The sequence below is a fragment of the Puccinia triticina genome, chromosome 7A (assembly GCF_026914185.1).
Source record: "Puccinia triticina chromosome 7A, complete sequence".
NCBI lineage: Eukaryota > Fungi > Basidiomycota > Pucciniomycetes > Pucciniales > Pucciniaceae > Puccinia > Puccinia triticina.
In genome coordinates, this window is record NC_070564.1 from 2,778,119 (window position 1) to 2,792,441 (window position 14,323).

Consider the following 14,323-nt stretch of genomic DNA (forward strand, 5'->3'; position numbering starts at 1 on the left):
GTCGATTGGAATTATAATTTTCAGTTTGATGGTGCTCGCTCTCTTAGTAGCCTCCAAGTTCAACTCGTGAATTGCACTCGCACGCATTTGATGTCTCTCTCAAGGGGCCTTGAGCAACTCTAGTAAAGAAGAGGTCTCCTCTGAGGAAGAATAGATCACTCATTTGCGCTGAAAACATTTACAGCTTCTTCATTCCGGACAAATCTTGAGAAACATAAAGAGGTATAAAGATAAAAAAGAAAAAAAAAATTGGTACATCGTGGACAACTTTACATGAGAATCATGACTGTTTCTGAGACTCAATCATGGCATCTGACAGGAACGCTCTCATGGAGGCTGCTAGGGATCACATTGTTCTAAGGGGTAGGGGTGGCGCCACCCGCTTTGTCCTCGGAGCAGGCGAGCTGATTGATGGCATGGGGTTTCTGCAAGAGAGCAGTTCTGGTCAGTAAGAGATTTTTCAAGGATGGAACTGAAGACATGAAAGGCAGTGCCTGGCCTTCCGGGGAGGATTGGGAGGGCTTACCTCAGACGCATTAGTACTACTGTTATCTCTTTGCTTTTTAGGAGACAGCTTTTGCTCATCGCACGCAAGCTGATTCACGGCATGGGGTTTCTGCAAAAGAGTAGTTCTAGTCAGCAACAGATTTCAAAGAGGGAAAAAGAGAGATGAACGGCAACGCCTAGCCTGCTATGTATTGAAGAGTGAAGAGGGCTTACATCGGGGGGGCCGTCACCAAATGCGGTGGTGCTCGCAGGAGCTGGGGCGGCCGAAGCAAGTCCAGCAAGTGCCGAGATGACCAAGAGGAAAGCAAACAAGGTCTTTTGGGCCGGCATGTCGATTTCGTTTGTGTTTGATGATAACAGGTGGTCGCGTCGCAAGGCTGGCGAGGTTGGCTGAGTGTTTGTCGGATGTGATGCTGATGGCAAGTGAGCGGAGGGAGCTGCAAACCACCAGGGAAGGTCCTGATTTTATACCTTCTCGACTGCTCTGTTCGGCTCACGAGGCAAGGTGCCCCCTCCTCGCCGGCGCTCAGGTGTTCTCATCTTGGCCTTAGCGTGGTGATCCGCTGGTTGGTTGATCTGCTGTTGATTTGGTTTTGGAGACCGGCAGGTATTTACTTACCATCGCGGATGACTACGCCATCGACCTGTTACCTATACACAATCGTAGCATCCTGTGATAGCATCCAAATTATTGCTGCTCCCAAAGCAAATCTACAGCAGATCAACCAACCAGCGGATCACCACGCTAAGGCCAAGATGAGAACACCTGAGCGCCGGCGAGGAGGGGGCACCTTGCCTCGTGAGCCGAACAGAGCAGTCGAGAAGGTATAAAATCAGGACCTTCCCTGGTGGTTTGCAGCTCCCTCCGCTCACTTGCCATCAGCATCACATCCGACAAACACTCAGCCAACCTCGCCAGCCTTGCGACGCGACCACCTGTTATCATCAAACACAAACGAAATCGACATGCCGGCCCAAAAGACCTTGTTTGCTTTCCTCTTGGTCATCTCGGCACTTGCTGGACTTGCTTCGGCCGCCCCAGCTCCTGCGAGCACCACCGCATTTGGTGACGGCCCCCCCGATGTAAGCCCTCTTCACTCTTCAATACATAGCAGGCTAGGCGTTGCCGTTCATCTCTCTTTTTCCCTCTTTGAAATCTGTTGCTGACTAGAACTACTCTTTTGCAGAAACCCCATGCCGTGAATCAGCTTGCGTGCGATGAGCAAAAGCCGTCTCCTAAAAAGCAAAGAGATAACAGTAGTACTAATGCGTCTGAGGTAAGCCCTCCCAATCCTCCCCGGAAGGCCAGGCACTGCCTTTCATGTCTTCAGTTCCATCCTTGAAAAATCTCTTACTGACCAGAACTGCTCTCTTGCAGAAACCCCATGCCATCAATCAGCTCGCCTGCTCCGAGGACAAAACGGGCGGCGCCACCCCTACCCCTTAGAACAATGCGATCCCTAGCAGCCTCCATGAGAGCGTTCCTGTCAATGTACAGCTATCCACAATGTGCCACAAATTTTCCTACTTATCTGTTTACATTCTTATGTTTCCCAGGATTTGTCCAGAACAAAGAAGTTGTAAAGTTGTTTTATCAAAACGAGTTATTTATCCATTTTTCCTCAGGTCACATTTGGCCCGGCGATAGCAGTAGCACCCGCAGCTTTGCGGGGTATAAAAGGCACGGAAACTGCATGATACAGTCCGGCGGTGGGTCAGCTCTTGCGTGTCGATCCCGGGTCTCCAATCTCGGTTTTGCATTGCTAACTAAGCTGACTAACCTGCACGATACAGTCCGGCGGTGGGTCAGCTCTCGCGTGTCGATCCCGGGTCTCCAATCTCGGTGAGGAAAGAGAGAGGATCCCGGGCACGCGAGGACCGGAACTGTAGGTGCGCGTCGGTGACAGTTAAGGTTGATACCTGTCACCGACTAGGTTATGAACTATGTACATATGATGAAGTACATAGAAGATAGAACCCAGTTTTCACCTAAGTGTATATCCAACTCTAACACGGGGGACACCTTTGAGCGCTTTCCCGGCGCCGGGGAGCTATGTCGCGGGGCCCGGGCTGTCCCGAGACACCGCCCCGGAGGAAAGTGCCAAGACAAGCTCGCGGGAGACCTCAGCCCCGCAGTGCGCTCCCAGCGGAGGCCGAAACACCATGCTCGGCCCAGCCCCGGCCCGCCTTCCTCCAACGCTCCGGCACGAGTCCCGATCAGCATCCGAGCGTGACACTCATTTCCCATAGCACCAGCAACAGTCGCCGTCGTCTGGGATGCTGGACGTCAACCTGTACACGCTCAACTTCGTGCGGTCGACAAACGAGCCCGATAAGCTGTTCCTGATCCAGGAATCCACCGGCGAGCCCGTCTACTTCCGTCTCCGGGTGCCCGAAGTACGTACCAGTTATGCAGCAGAAAACAAACCCAAACCAACACCATGAACGAGAGATTTGCTAATTTCTGTCTGGGCGGTGGCACAGGGCAGCGAGACGCGGACGGAGCTATACCATGCGGCCACCCTGGCCCCGCTGGGCGTCTTCCAGCCGCTGTCGTCCAAGCTGAAGCTCATCTCGCTCGCCAACCCCTCAGCGACGGTGGAGCTGAAGAACTCGGGCTACATCCACTTCGAATGGACCTTCTTCTTCGACGGCCGGCTCAAGTTCTGTTGGCGCAAGGACATCGTCGGGATGTCTGGCAGCAAGCGTGGATACACCTGCTGGATGGCATGTCCTGCTCATCCATCCTTCCCCCGCCCGCTTGCTCATCGCTTCCTTTTCTTCCTGTACATATGTGTGTGTAGAGTCGGAAACCGGACCCTGATTACCCGTGTGCCATCTATCGCCCTGGCTCATCGACCGCCCCGCCCTCGTGCCAATTCCTCGACTTCAACATCCGACGGATCGAGAACCTGCACGACCCACGCGGTAAGCAAGCCTCGTCTCGTGCTCTCCTCTTCAAGCAGACTGTTGATGGTGCTCTTCAGCAGGGCTCGAGTTTACGATCATCCTCGCTCTCCTGGGCTTCACGGAAGCGCTCGTCGACCCGGAGCCCTCATCAGTCTCACCGTCTCTCTCACAGACACAAATCCCGACAGCCACCAATCACGGTCCGATCGTCAGTGCAAATAAGAGCATACTCCGATCACCCGGAGATCGATCTGACTTTTATTGGGCCCTGTGACAGGAAGCTAACGAGCTCCGTGTGGTCGAGAACAGCTCGACGTCTGAGTCTGAGCTGGTAGCCCAAGGCCACAAGCTATTCGAGGACCCGCTCTTCCTCTACCTCTCGGTCCATGCGCCCTCGCCCAAGACATTCAAGCAGGCGGTCGCGATCGCCGAGCAGATCAAGCGGGACCGGCTCAAGAGACACGGCGAGGAGCTCTACCAATACCTTGTCGACGACATCATGACGTCCGTCCCTGCTCTTCCCCCTCCTTTTCCCATCATCCCGCAACTCGGCTAAAACCCATGCGCCTTGTTTTTTAGCCAAGAAATGTCTACCGGACGGCTCCCCGCCTCGTCAAACGCTTCCAAACCTTCCGATCTGAAAGTCTATCTCTCTCGGACGCCCCTCGACGAACTCCTGCCCAAGTCGGCCACGCCTTCCAAGACCAACAAGAAGGCCGCCAAAGCTGCCGCCTATCTGCACAAGCCCCGGGTCCCGCCAAAAGAACACGCACGAACATCTTCTTTTGCTTCTTCCGCTTCTGCTTCCTCGCCCCACCATTCGTCGCCTTCGCGGTTCATGACCGGCGTCCATCGACGGACCTAACTTATCTTCCTTCCTCCATACACGCGGGCCTAAATTATCTTCCATTGTCCATATACAAACGTTCATATCACGGACTAATCTGACTGACATCATTTTCCCCTCTCTTCTTCTCATCATTCCCGATTCCATCTGTGTATTCATGCATCTATTCTGCTGGGTTTATTTGTCCTCTATCCGTTTTTTCCCCCTTGCAATTCGTGCGTGTGTATTATTTGCTGCATTTGGTATGATTGGTCTGTGTATACATGTACTGTTTTTTATTGGGTTCACCCCATCGCCAGTTTCTCATCCAGATCGAGTATCTATCACCAGCACCAGTACATCAGCTCTTATGGCCTTGAAGAATAGCCAGAAGAAGTGGGGCAAGAGATGGGGCTAGACTAGAGCCACGAGCCCAAGACCAAGACGAGGCAAGCGAGAAGGACCAGCACTCTGCGCAAGGCCGGCGACCGCTCGCAGATCAACCGGCCCCGACCACGAAGGCAGAAGTACTGGATCTCTTTGCCAGAGACGTGAGATACTCTCGCCGACGAAGCAATGAAGACTCGCAATGAGCCAGACGAGTTTGCGCATGAGTAGCAGCAGCGGTCGTGGTACGGCGGAAGCCAGCAGGCGGAGCAGTGTCCCGAGGAGCATCTCCCCGGCCGACGGTCCCCGGCGGGCGAGCAGCCAAGCAGCTGGAAAGGCGCGCCGACGGCTCCGCCGTCTCAGCTTCTTCGACATCGTCCTCGCCTCCTGCTGCGACGCCTATTCCGCTGCTTGCCCTGCCACCGTCCCCGACCCGGCCCGTCGACGCTCAAAATACTCGCGCCCAGAACCTTCGGCAATCCCCCGGCGTCTCCTCCTGTCCTCTTCGCCCGCAAACGCTCCAGCACCTGGGGCTGGGTCCTCCATGCCGCCGCCGCGAGGACCTGGGACCGCTGGAGAGGCTCCTGCGGCGCAAAACTCTCCCGCTTTCGTGGCTACTCTGTTCTCGGTTTCTTGGCGCTATGGACATCCTTGTCATGTCCTCGAATTCATATCGCTTCCTCTCTAATCCCGACATCACATATAGGCTTGCCAGTGGGGGCACGCCTGGGTTTCATCAAGGTTCCATGATTGCTGATTCCGTACATCAGCAGTACATGAAAGCCTTCCTAATATCATGGAATGTATCACACTCTTCCTTGCGCATTGACTTAGGCGGAGTTGGCTCCTGGCTGACCCCCCCCCCCTCAAGCATGAAAATGTGCGAGGTGGGACTTTTCTCTACACGTCAGCGGCTTTGGTTTGAGGTTTGATTGTGTGATTCCTGGGGGTTGTTTTTATTAATCTATAGAAGAGGAGCATTGGACACGATCGATGGATAATAAAAACTGTAGCTTAGAACGGAAATCAAAGAAGCATTAAGATGGTCAATAATGACTTGACTGTTGATAGAAAGGTCACTCAGAAAACGATGGAAAAGTTGAAATTTGAAGGCTACTAGTGTGTTGAGATGGTCTCATGAGAGAAGTGTGAAGACGATGTGATTTGAGGGAAACAATCTGGAATTCTGACCAGGATGTGAAAAATTAAGACTCTTCATTCTCATTGCCAATAACGCCGGAATTCTGCTGCTGCCATACGCAACTTGAATTTTATAGAGCTGTAATCATAGGGAAGAATTGCATTAGAAGGAAGGTCATCTGGTTTCAATTCCAAAACCTTATCTGCAAAATCCCAAGAGAGGACACTATTGAAATGGCATTCTAATTTATTTGACAAAGCATAGTTTGTGACCATGATATCTAGATAATGCTTCATAAAATCTGAATCCAGATGTTCCAATCTTTCTCTGTTATATTCCCAGAAGGGCCCAACATCAACTAAATTGTTATTGAGGAGCTGCTTTGTACTGGTCTTAGAATATCTCAGAGTTTGGGCTAGGTTGAATGAAGTGTAAACTCTTGCATGTTTCACTATTACATCTGACATCTCCTTGAAATGTCTGGGCTCAAAGTCTACATCATTTGAAATTCTACTTATTATTCCAGGACATAATTTTGTTTCAACAAAATCCAAGAGATCACAAATAGTGAAAATGAACTGCTTTCTATGGACTTCATGAATGCCTGGCAATATCTTTGAGTCAATAATTTTTGTGAGGAGATTCATGATTTTCTTTGTATCTTCCCCAAATTCTTTATCATCCTGTAATAGTATTGCTGAATCAATGGGCAATTCAGTGATATTTTCCAAATAGGTCAATTTATGTAACTCTTGAAGCTTTTCTGCATATTTTTTGCTTGACAATGAATTCACAATGGCCTCCCATTCTGGAAAATGTTGAAATTCATTATGTTGATTACCACAAAAAATTATATGTGCTATGTTGACCTCCAACCTGAACCTTTCTAATTCCTTTTTTTTCATATCTGTTGGGGATTTACAAAACTACTGATAATAAGAAAATTTCCTTATTTTCATTGCAAAGATAAACTCAAACTCACTTCTGAAAAACTCAAATCCAAATGGCCATAGCCAATCTTGTGTGATATGATCATCAAAAGACAATATATCATATATTCCTATTTCGGTATATAAATTTCTGAGCCCTGAAAATACAGCCTTCTTAAGGATTTCATCATCCTTGAAAAGATCCTGCAAATTTTCCTTGTTGATGAAACCATTTTTGAAGAGGAAATCAACAATCTTGAATGCATAAACCAGAATGCTGTGCTCTTGAAATTCAGATGGCCCTAATCTTGATTTCAATTGATTGTAATCCAGTTTATAAGAGAAAATTAGATCCTTGATTTCTTCCACATATGAAATTGCTGATGATCTCCATGTGCTTTTAGCAATTTGGTGAAAAAAATCAATGGGAAAACCTTCTAGCAATTTTTCTAATCCACTGTCTTGATTTTCTTTGAGGAGAGCTGCCAGATGTTCAAAATCTGAATTTGGTGTGTTTATTCCCCCAAGCTCAAAAAGTCTCAACTGTTTAAAAACACCAATTTTTTGTTTAGATTCTTCAATAAAAGTGATTGCTTTTGAAAAATGATTCTTTTCCTCTTCTTGCAGATGTTTTATTATATGTTCAAACCAATCAAAATGTTTTGTGAGCTCTTTTGAATCATTGTGAAACAACATCAACTTGTCTGAAAGTGTCAAATGAATGAACAAATCATCAGAGACTGTTAACCTAATTATAAAATTCAGTTCAGACAAAGAAATGAATTGACTTGCCTTCATTTTCTCTCCATTTTTCCCTAATCTCCAAACCTAGAGAGGAGCACCAGATTCAGTATGCAAGTTGGCCTACGCTATTAGTTGAATACAGAGCTAACGTTGTTCCTTGGTGAACGGCTGCTGGGGGAGATAACCTTGTTTTAAGTACTTGGGCCACAAATCTTGTTGTTGTTCATTTCTGGGCAGTCCTAGAGCCAAGTTCAGAAAGTAATAGATTACCAAAGTGCATTGATTTCAAGATTACAAAAGTTTAGTCACCATCTTTCCATTCTTTTCCTATATCCACACCTAAAAAATTGGATGAATTTCAGCCTCATAATTCCATTCTTAAGGTATCATTATGAGGCGCTAAATGGAAAACTAACGTGGTTTCTTGGTCACAGGCTGACTTAGGGCATGCCTTAATCTTACGTCTTGCGAGCGAGATGCTTGGAGAGGGTCATTTAAAGGATTATCTGAAAGTATTTGATATACTTTAGTTGCTTTGATCTGATCTTTATAAAGATCTCGGACGTGTGGAATTGCTGTGGATTTTTTTGTGAGGTGGGGAAGCAATGGTCAACGTTGCCATCATAAGTAGGGCGCAATCAGTTATATGATGGTGAGGCAATCCATGAAGCAAAGAATCTTACCGCAGAGTTTATATTCCTCCCTAACTCTTTTGAGCGTCCTGTGTGGTTCCATTGCCAAGCTCCAAGGAACTGAGATGAGCCATGTGGCTACAGACAGAAGTTGGAATAACATTCTACAGGAAAAAATGAAGGGAGTCTGAGGTCACATCCATTTGCACCAGGCTTCCTCGAACTAGAAAAATGTCCCCACTACTCCACATCAGTGACACAGAGTGTGTGGACGATTCCCAAGCACATCCACAGAATGAAACTCGCTGTTGCTGGCTTGAACCTGCTTGACCGGGCTCGATGAAGGATATCTTGACCAAGTATGTTCATCAGACTGCGTTAGGGAATTTGTAGAAGGTTTGCAGGAGCCTTCGGTGTCCAATTAGTTAGGGAACTCAACACGTTCCTACTCGAGACTGATCTGACGTTTTTTTGTCACTGTGTCAAAAAGCCAATTCAAAACCCGAGTGGCCAAGAACAGCCTAACATCTGTCCTAGCCCAAGGCCACAAGTTGCTTGAGGACCCCCGTTCCTCTTCCTACCTGTGGGTCCATGCGCCCTCGGCGCCCCTTGCCCCAGACATTGAAGCAGGCCGTCGCCGTCGCTGAGCAGGTCAAGCGGGAACGCCTCAAGAGACATGGCGAGGAGCTCTCCCAATAACTTGCCAGCGATACCTATGACGTCCTTCCGTCTCCTTTCTATCAGCCGGCCATGTTGCGCTGATCGTCTTATGGTTTTCTAGCCAAGAGGTGCATCTCAAGTACCCAAAAAACCTGATATAATTTCCCCTCCCCCCCCCGCCGACAAAACACAATTTACCCATCTCCTTGAGAGCAGAGTCTGCTGGGTTTGGGCCGAGTGTTAGCATTGAATATTCAGCTACTAGATTAAAAAAATTGTAATCTACTTTGGTGTTGTCTAATTTCCTCTCCAGTAACAACTGCTGACCAGGATTCTCCACAGGTCTGGTCTTTTGGCTCTCAATTGCTGTACCTGAATTCATGCAAGGGATTCTATGATTTTTCCAGCCTTGTGGGTCCTTGGACTGCGGACATGGGTTGCTTTTCTTACCATGCGCCACAGCTGATTCAGATCACGGCACTGGCAGCCACCTCACTTGATGAGAGTGGTGCTTGTCAGCTAGGTCTGTATTCTTACAGAACCAACCTAGTATTTTACCTGAGGCTACAGGTCCACATGGTAAAGGCTTTTGTTTGGAGTTTTTTTGTGAATTCCTGGGGGTTGTTTCTCATCATAATCATTTTAGCTCAGAATAGAAATCAAAGAAGAATTTAAACATGTAATTGAAGGTAATAAATATATTATAGATAGAAAGTTCACTATGAGAACCTCATTTAAGTTTGAATGTGTGGAGAACATGGGGCTTGAAGGTGAAAAGGGGAAAGTATGTTTGATGAATATGAGAAATGTGTGGGGAGGAAGAAAATCTATATTTCCCACATGGTTTTCTTATAAGATCAGTATATGAAAAATGAATTATGCTTATTCCTTATCAACCTATAACGCCGGGCCTCTGCTTTTGCCACACTTGACCAAAAATTTTTAGAGTTGTATTCATAGGGAAGAATCCCATTAGAAGGAAGACTTTCAGGTTTTAAATCCAAAATCTTAACTGGGAAATTTAAAGAGATTACCCAATTGAACTCCCCTTCTAATTTCTTTGACAAAGCATGATTTTGATCCAGGGTTTCTGAGTAATTTTCCATAAAGTCTGAATGCATACTTTCTAATCTGGCTCTGTAATACTCCCAGAAGGGCTCAAGATCAACTAAGTGATTGTTGAGGAGTTGCTTTGTACTGGTATTGGAATATTTCAATTTTCCAGCTACCATGAATGAGCTAGAAAATCTTGAAAATTTCAATATCAAATCAATTGTCTCCTTGAAATATCTGGGGTTAAATTCTAACTCCTTTGAAATTCTACTCATTATTCCAGGACATAACTTTTTTTCAATGAAATCCAAGAGATCACAAATAGTGATGATGAACTGGTTTTTGATGGTTTTATGACTGTAATATGATGTTGATAAGTCAAGAGCTATTATGAGGAGATTCATCAGGTTCTTGACATCTTCCCCAAATTCTTGATCATCCTTGATTCTTGAATCAATGTGAAATCCAGAATGGATTGATTCTTGAAGCTTGTTGATATATTTGTTGCTTGAAAGTGAACTCAAAATGGCCTCCCATTCTGCAGAATTTTGAAATTTGCTATATTGGTTACCATAGAAAGTTATATTGGCTATCTTTCCCTCCAGAATGAATCTTTCTAACTCTTCTTTGTTGATTTCTGTTGGTTAGGTACAAATAATTCATAATTAGGAAGAAAACTTCTTCATTTTCATTGTGCACATAAACCACAAAGACTCACTTCTGAAAAACTCAAAACCAAATGGCCATAGCCAATCTTTTTTGACATGATCATCAAAAATGAACAAATCATACATTGTGAATCCTGCTTCATTATGGAGATTTCTGAGTGCTGAAAAAATTGCCTTCTTGAGGATATCATCATCTTCAAAAAGATCATGCAAGTCTGCCTCATTGATGAAACCATTCTTGAAGAGGAAATCAATAATTTTGAATGCATAAAGTAAAATAATCTGCTCCTGCAATTTAGATGGCCTTAATTTTCTTTTCAATTGATTATAATCCAGTTTATAACAACCAATGAGATTCTTGATTTCTTACACATATGAAAGTGCTGATGATCTCCATGTACTTTTAGCAATTTGGTGCACAAAATCAATGGGGAAACCTTCTAGCCATTTTTCCAATCCACTGTCTTGGTGTTCTTTGAGGAGAGCTGCCACATGCTCCAATTCTGCATTTGGTATTACAATTCCCCCAAGTTCAAAAAGTCTCAACTGCTTGAAAAAATTTATTTTTTCTTTAGATTCTTCAATAAAAGTGATTGCCTTTGAGAAATAAGTTTTTTCCTGTTAAGTGCCGTATTATTCTTGTAAGCCAATCCCAGTGTTTTGTGAGCTCTTTTGAATCATTGTGGAACAACATCAACTTGGCTGGAAGTTTTTTTTTTTTTTTAAAAAAAAAACAAGAATGTTATCCCAATGATAAATTGTAGTTCACCCAAAGAAAATGATTTACTTACCTGAATTTCCTTTCCATTTTTTTTTAATATCCACACCTGTACAGGAGCATCAGATAAGTCCCAAAGTTGAACCGCACTAGTAGTTACAGAACTAATGTTGGTTCTTGGTGAAAGGCCGCTTTGGGAGATACCCTTGTTTTAAATACTTTGACCAAAGATCTTGTTCTTGTTCATTCTGGGTTTGTGCTAGTGCCAATTCCGTGAATTAATAGATTACCATATCAGTGTGTTGATTCCAAAATTTAAAAAGAAAAAAAATAGTCACCATTGTTCCAATTTTGTCCTATCTCCAGACCTGAAAAAGTGGATCACTTTCAGCCTCAAAATTGTTTTCAGAATCTTTTATTACCAGGCAGTGAATGGACAACTAACGCGTTTCCTTGGTGACAGACTGACTTGGGGCGTCCCGTAATGTGAAGCGTTGCAAGCGGGATGCTTGGATTGAGTGATCCACAGTATCCTCCGAAGGTCTTCGACATACTCGAGTTGCTCTGGTCTGATCTTTATCGAGATGACGGACTTGCGGAATTGCTGCGGATATTTATTGTGAGGTGGGGAAGCAATGGTCAGTTTGCATAATAAAATTGAGCGCAATATGACGAATCCATGAAGAAGCTCCTACCGCAGAGCTTATATTTCTCCCTAACTCGTTTGAGTGTCCTGTGTGGTTCCATTTCCAAGCTCCCATGAACTGACATGAGCCATATAGCTACAGCCAGAAGTTGGAATAACATTTTGCTGGAAAAAATGAAGGGAATCCGCGGTCACATCCATTGGCTGGCAAACTTATCATGCCCAAACACATAGGCTTCCGTGAACTTGAAACGTCTCCATGTCACTCATAAAAATCATCACAGAGCGTGTGTGGACGATTCCCAAGCACGTCCGCTCAATGAAACTCACTGTCGCCGGCCTGACCCTGCTTGACCGGGCTAGCCTCGATGCAGCGAGGTTGCATCAGCCACCTCGGCTCGACTTAGAGCAGCGCCATTTGTAACTGAGTCCGTCGCGGTTGCGTGTTTTGTGTGCTTTTATGTGTCTACACTTTGTGTCTCAAAAATTCGATGTAACTCAAACGAAGCTCTGTATTTGACGTTTGTAAAGTGAGAGTCAGGCCTTCGTTCTTGCACCCCAAGTTTTGCCGGCACACATTATTGTGCGATGAGAACACCTTAGCCCGAGGACTGATTGTATAAATTTGCCAGGTTTCGTCAGCCTCGCATCAAAAACACACCGAAACGAAGATGTCAGAGCTGCTCTTGCATTTACAGTAAATAGATAAAGTATTTCAAGCTGCGTAAACATATATTTCGTTATTGCAATTTACTAGAGCAAGTCAGTTCTTCCACCGGAATCAAAAGATCAATAATAGTCATGAAGTGATCAGAACCACATCGAGAGATTGATAGAAGGCGTTAGACTTTTCATACTATGCCACCATCTGCCGAGAGAAAAAGAGCACATAAGAAGCACAGAAGATCAGAGGGACAATACAAAAATAACGAGTTTTAGCCAGAGGTCGAGAGACTTACCCGGGTGGCATCACTAGCATATCCCCTTCGTCGAGAATAATTTGGAGGGCCTCGGGCATGACCTTATCCACGAAGTGTGGAAAGCGGTGCCGGAATTCTCCCAGACGATCTTTCTCAACCGAGCCAAACACATCGACTTGGGAAGTGTTTGTCATATAGTTTGCTTGAAGGGTGTCTCTATCTTGAGCTTCTTCCAGGTGGTCGGAATCTTGGTCGCCAGTAGGAGTACCATAGGGGTACATCTCAGTCGTGAACTTGCGATCGGCTACCCAGACGTACTTGCGGCCGGCAATTTGAGCTGTTCATACCTTTTGAGCCAGTCAGGTTCAGCCCACATTTCTGTCTGATATGTGTCTAGAATAATGATGTGATAAATGGGATACCATAGCAGTTGTAGTAAGGATCAACATGCGCCGGGCTGACAGTCCCAGCTGGGCCCAACCAGACATTCAAAATCACTCCATCCTCTACATCGGGTCTCGGCCGATCGTGCGGTGGCAGATCACAGTATACGTATTCAGGAAGTTCGATATCGTCTTTCAACTGGGGGAACTGATTGAACACGTTATATTGTGCGAGGTAGACCAATCGATCGGGATCGCAGTCATTCAATTGATTCAAGAAATCCCCCCATGACATGATTGTCTGACTCCAATCTTCCTCGGCGTACGTCTTCCCCACTTCCACTGGAACCACTCTGCCGGGACCAGCGACGGCTTTCAAGTAGTCAATACTTTGCCAGCGGTTAGTCGACAATGCCTTCCAGTCTTTGCAGTATCCTTTGATCACGAATGGGGAGTTGTGAGTAGATTTAACGAAGGCTTCAGTGCTTGGAGCGATGATAAATGTGGGCATGGGATTGATCACGATCGGTGTAGAGACTGGATTCGACCCTTCGGAGGTTTTTCGCCTTTTTTCGGGCCGCACGTCCGCTTCTTGAGGGTCTCCAGATGGTTTGATACAATCTGTTTGGATCGATCCGATCAGGAAGAAGATGGCGGCACGACGACCTCTTCCGGGCGCGCCAGAAATGATCAAGGCCATGTCCAACAGTCTGATCATCTCCATCCAATCGATTGCATCGTTGCCATTTCCTGAGCCTCGATGCGCGAAGATTGTGCTTACTTTAAGCAGGATGGAGTCCGTATAGAGCTGTCTCCAATGCGTCGGAACCTCCTTGTAAACATACGACGACAGCTTTTCATCCGACAAAATCAACAGCGCTTCTGCCGTGGCTACCGCTTCTTCGCTAACTCGTCCTAATCTCTCCAGAGAGTTTCCATCCTGGGATTGATTCAGCAGTGATTGGCATACGGATTTCAGCTGGAATTGGATCGACGGGTCGCACTGCTTCAAATCTACAAAAAGTTTTGATGTTGGCCATCAGCTGGGGGTGCCATTATTAGAAGGTTTTTAGTTTGTTTTGGAACAATATGATTTCGAGCTTACCACACAGGTCGTGTATTCTTGACCACAGCTCTGTGAGCTTCCAATGGATTTCCATGTGGTCGGTATCCGGAATGTGGTGCTTGTTGCCTCCCAT

At 46.0% G+C, this 14,323-nt stretch overlaps 5 protein-coding genes across 5 annotated transcripts; 3 read left to right on the forward strand and 2 right to left on the reverse strand.

Moving 5' to 3' along the window:
* Window positions 1-356: 356 nt before the first annotated feature.
* Window positions 357-837, reverse strand: PtA15_7A335 (uncharacterized protein; the record flags this gene model as incomplete). Its single annotated transcript, XM_053170932.1, has 3 exons — window positions 357-425; window positions 527-616; window positions 721-837. The coding sequence occupies 3 exons, from the start codon at window positions 835-837 to the stop codon at window positions 357-359; spliced, it is 276 nt and encodes a 91-aa protein (XP_053022164.1).
* Window positions 838-1,473: 636 nt separating this feature from the next.
* PtA15_7A336 (uncharacterized protein) lies at window positions 1,474-1,954 on the forward strand (the record flags this gene model as incomplete). Its single annotated transcript, XM_053170933.1, has 3 exons — window positions 1,474-1,590; window positions 1,695-1,784; window positions 1,886-1,954. 3 exons carry the CDS (start codon window positions 1,474-1,476, stop codon window positions 1,952-1,954), a joined length of 276 nt encoding a protein of 91 aa, XP_053022165.1.
* An 830-nt stretch (window positions 1,955-2,784) lies between these two features.
* PtA15_7A337 (uncharacterized protein) lies at window positions 2,785-4,282 on the forward strand (the record flags this gene model as incomplete). Its single annotated transcript, XM_053170934.1, has 6 exons — window positions 2,785-2,904; window positions 2,992-3,234; window positions 3,312-3,435; window positions 3,498-3,625; window positions 3,695-3,921; window positions 3,997-4,282. The coding sequence occupies 6 exons, from the start codon at window positions 2,785-2,787 to the stop codon at window positions 4,280-4,282; spliced, it is 1,128 nt and encodes a 375-aa protein (XP_053022166.1).
* A 550-nt stretch (window positions 4,283-4,832) lies between these two features.
* Window positions 4,833-5,318, forward strand: PtA15_7A338 (uncharacterized protein; the record flags this gene model as incomplete). Its single annotated transcript, XM_053170935.1, has 1 exon — window positions 4,833-5,318. One exon carries the CDS (start codon window positions 4,833-4,835, stop codon window positions 5,316-5,318), a length of 486 nt encoding a protein of 161 aa, XP_053022167.1.
* Window positions 5,319-12,631: 7,313 nt separating this feature from the next.
* On the reverse strand, window positions 12,632-14,323 carry PtA15_7A339 (uncharacterized protein; the record flags this gene model as incomplete). The annotated part of the gene is made up of 4 exons (XM_053170936.1): window positions 12,632-12,689; window positions 12,781-13,078; window positions 13,164-14,138; window positions 14,230-14,323. 4 exons carry the CDS (start codon window positions 14,321-14,323, stop codon window positions 12,632-12,634), a joined length of 1,425 nt encoding a protein of 474 aa, XP_053022168.1.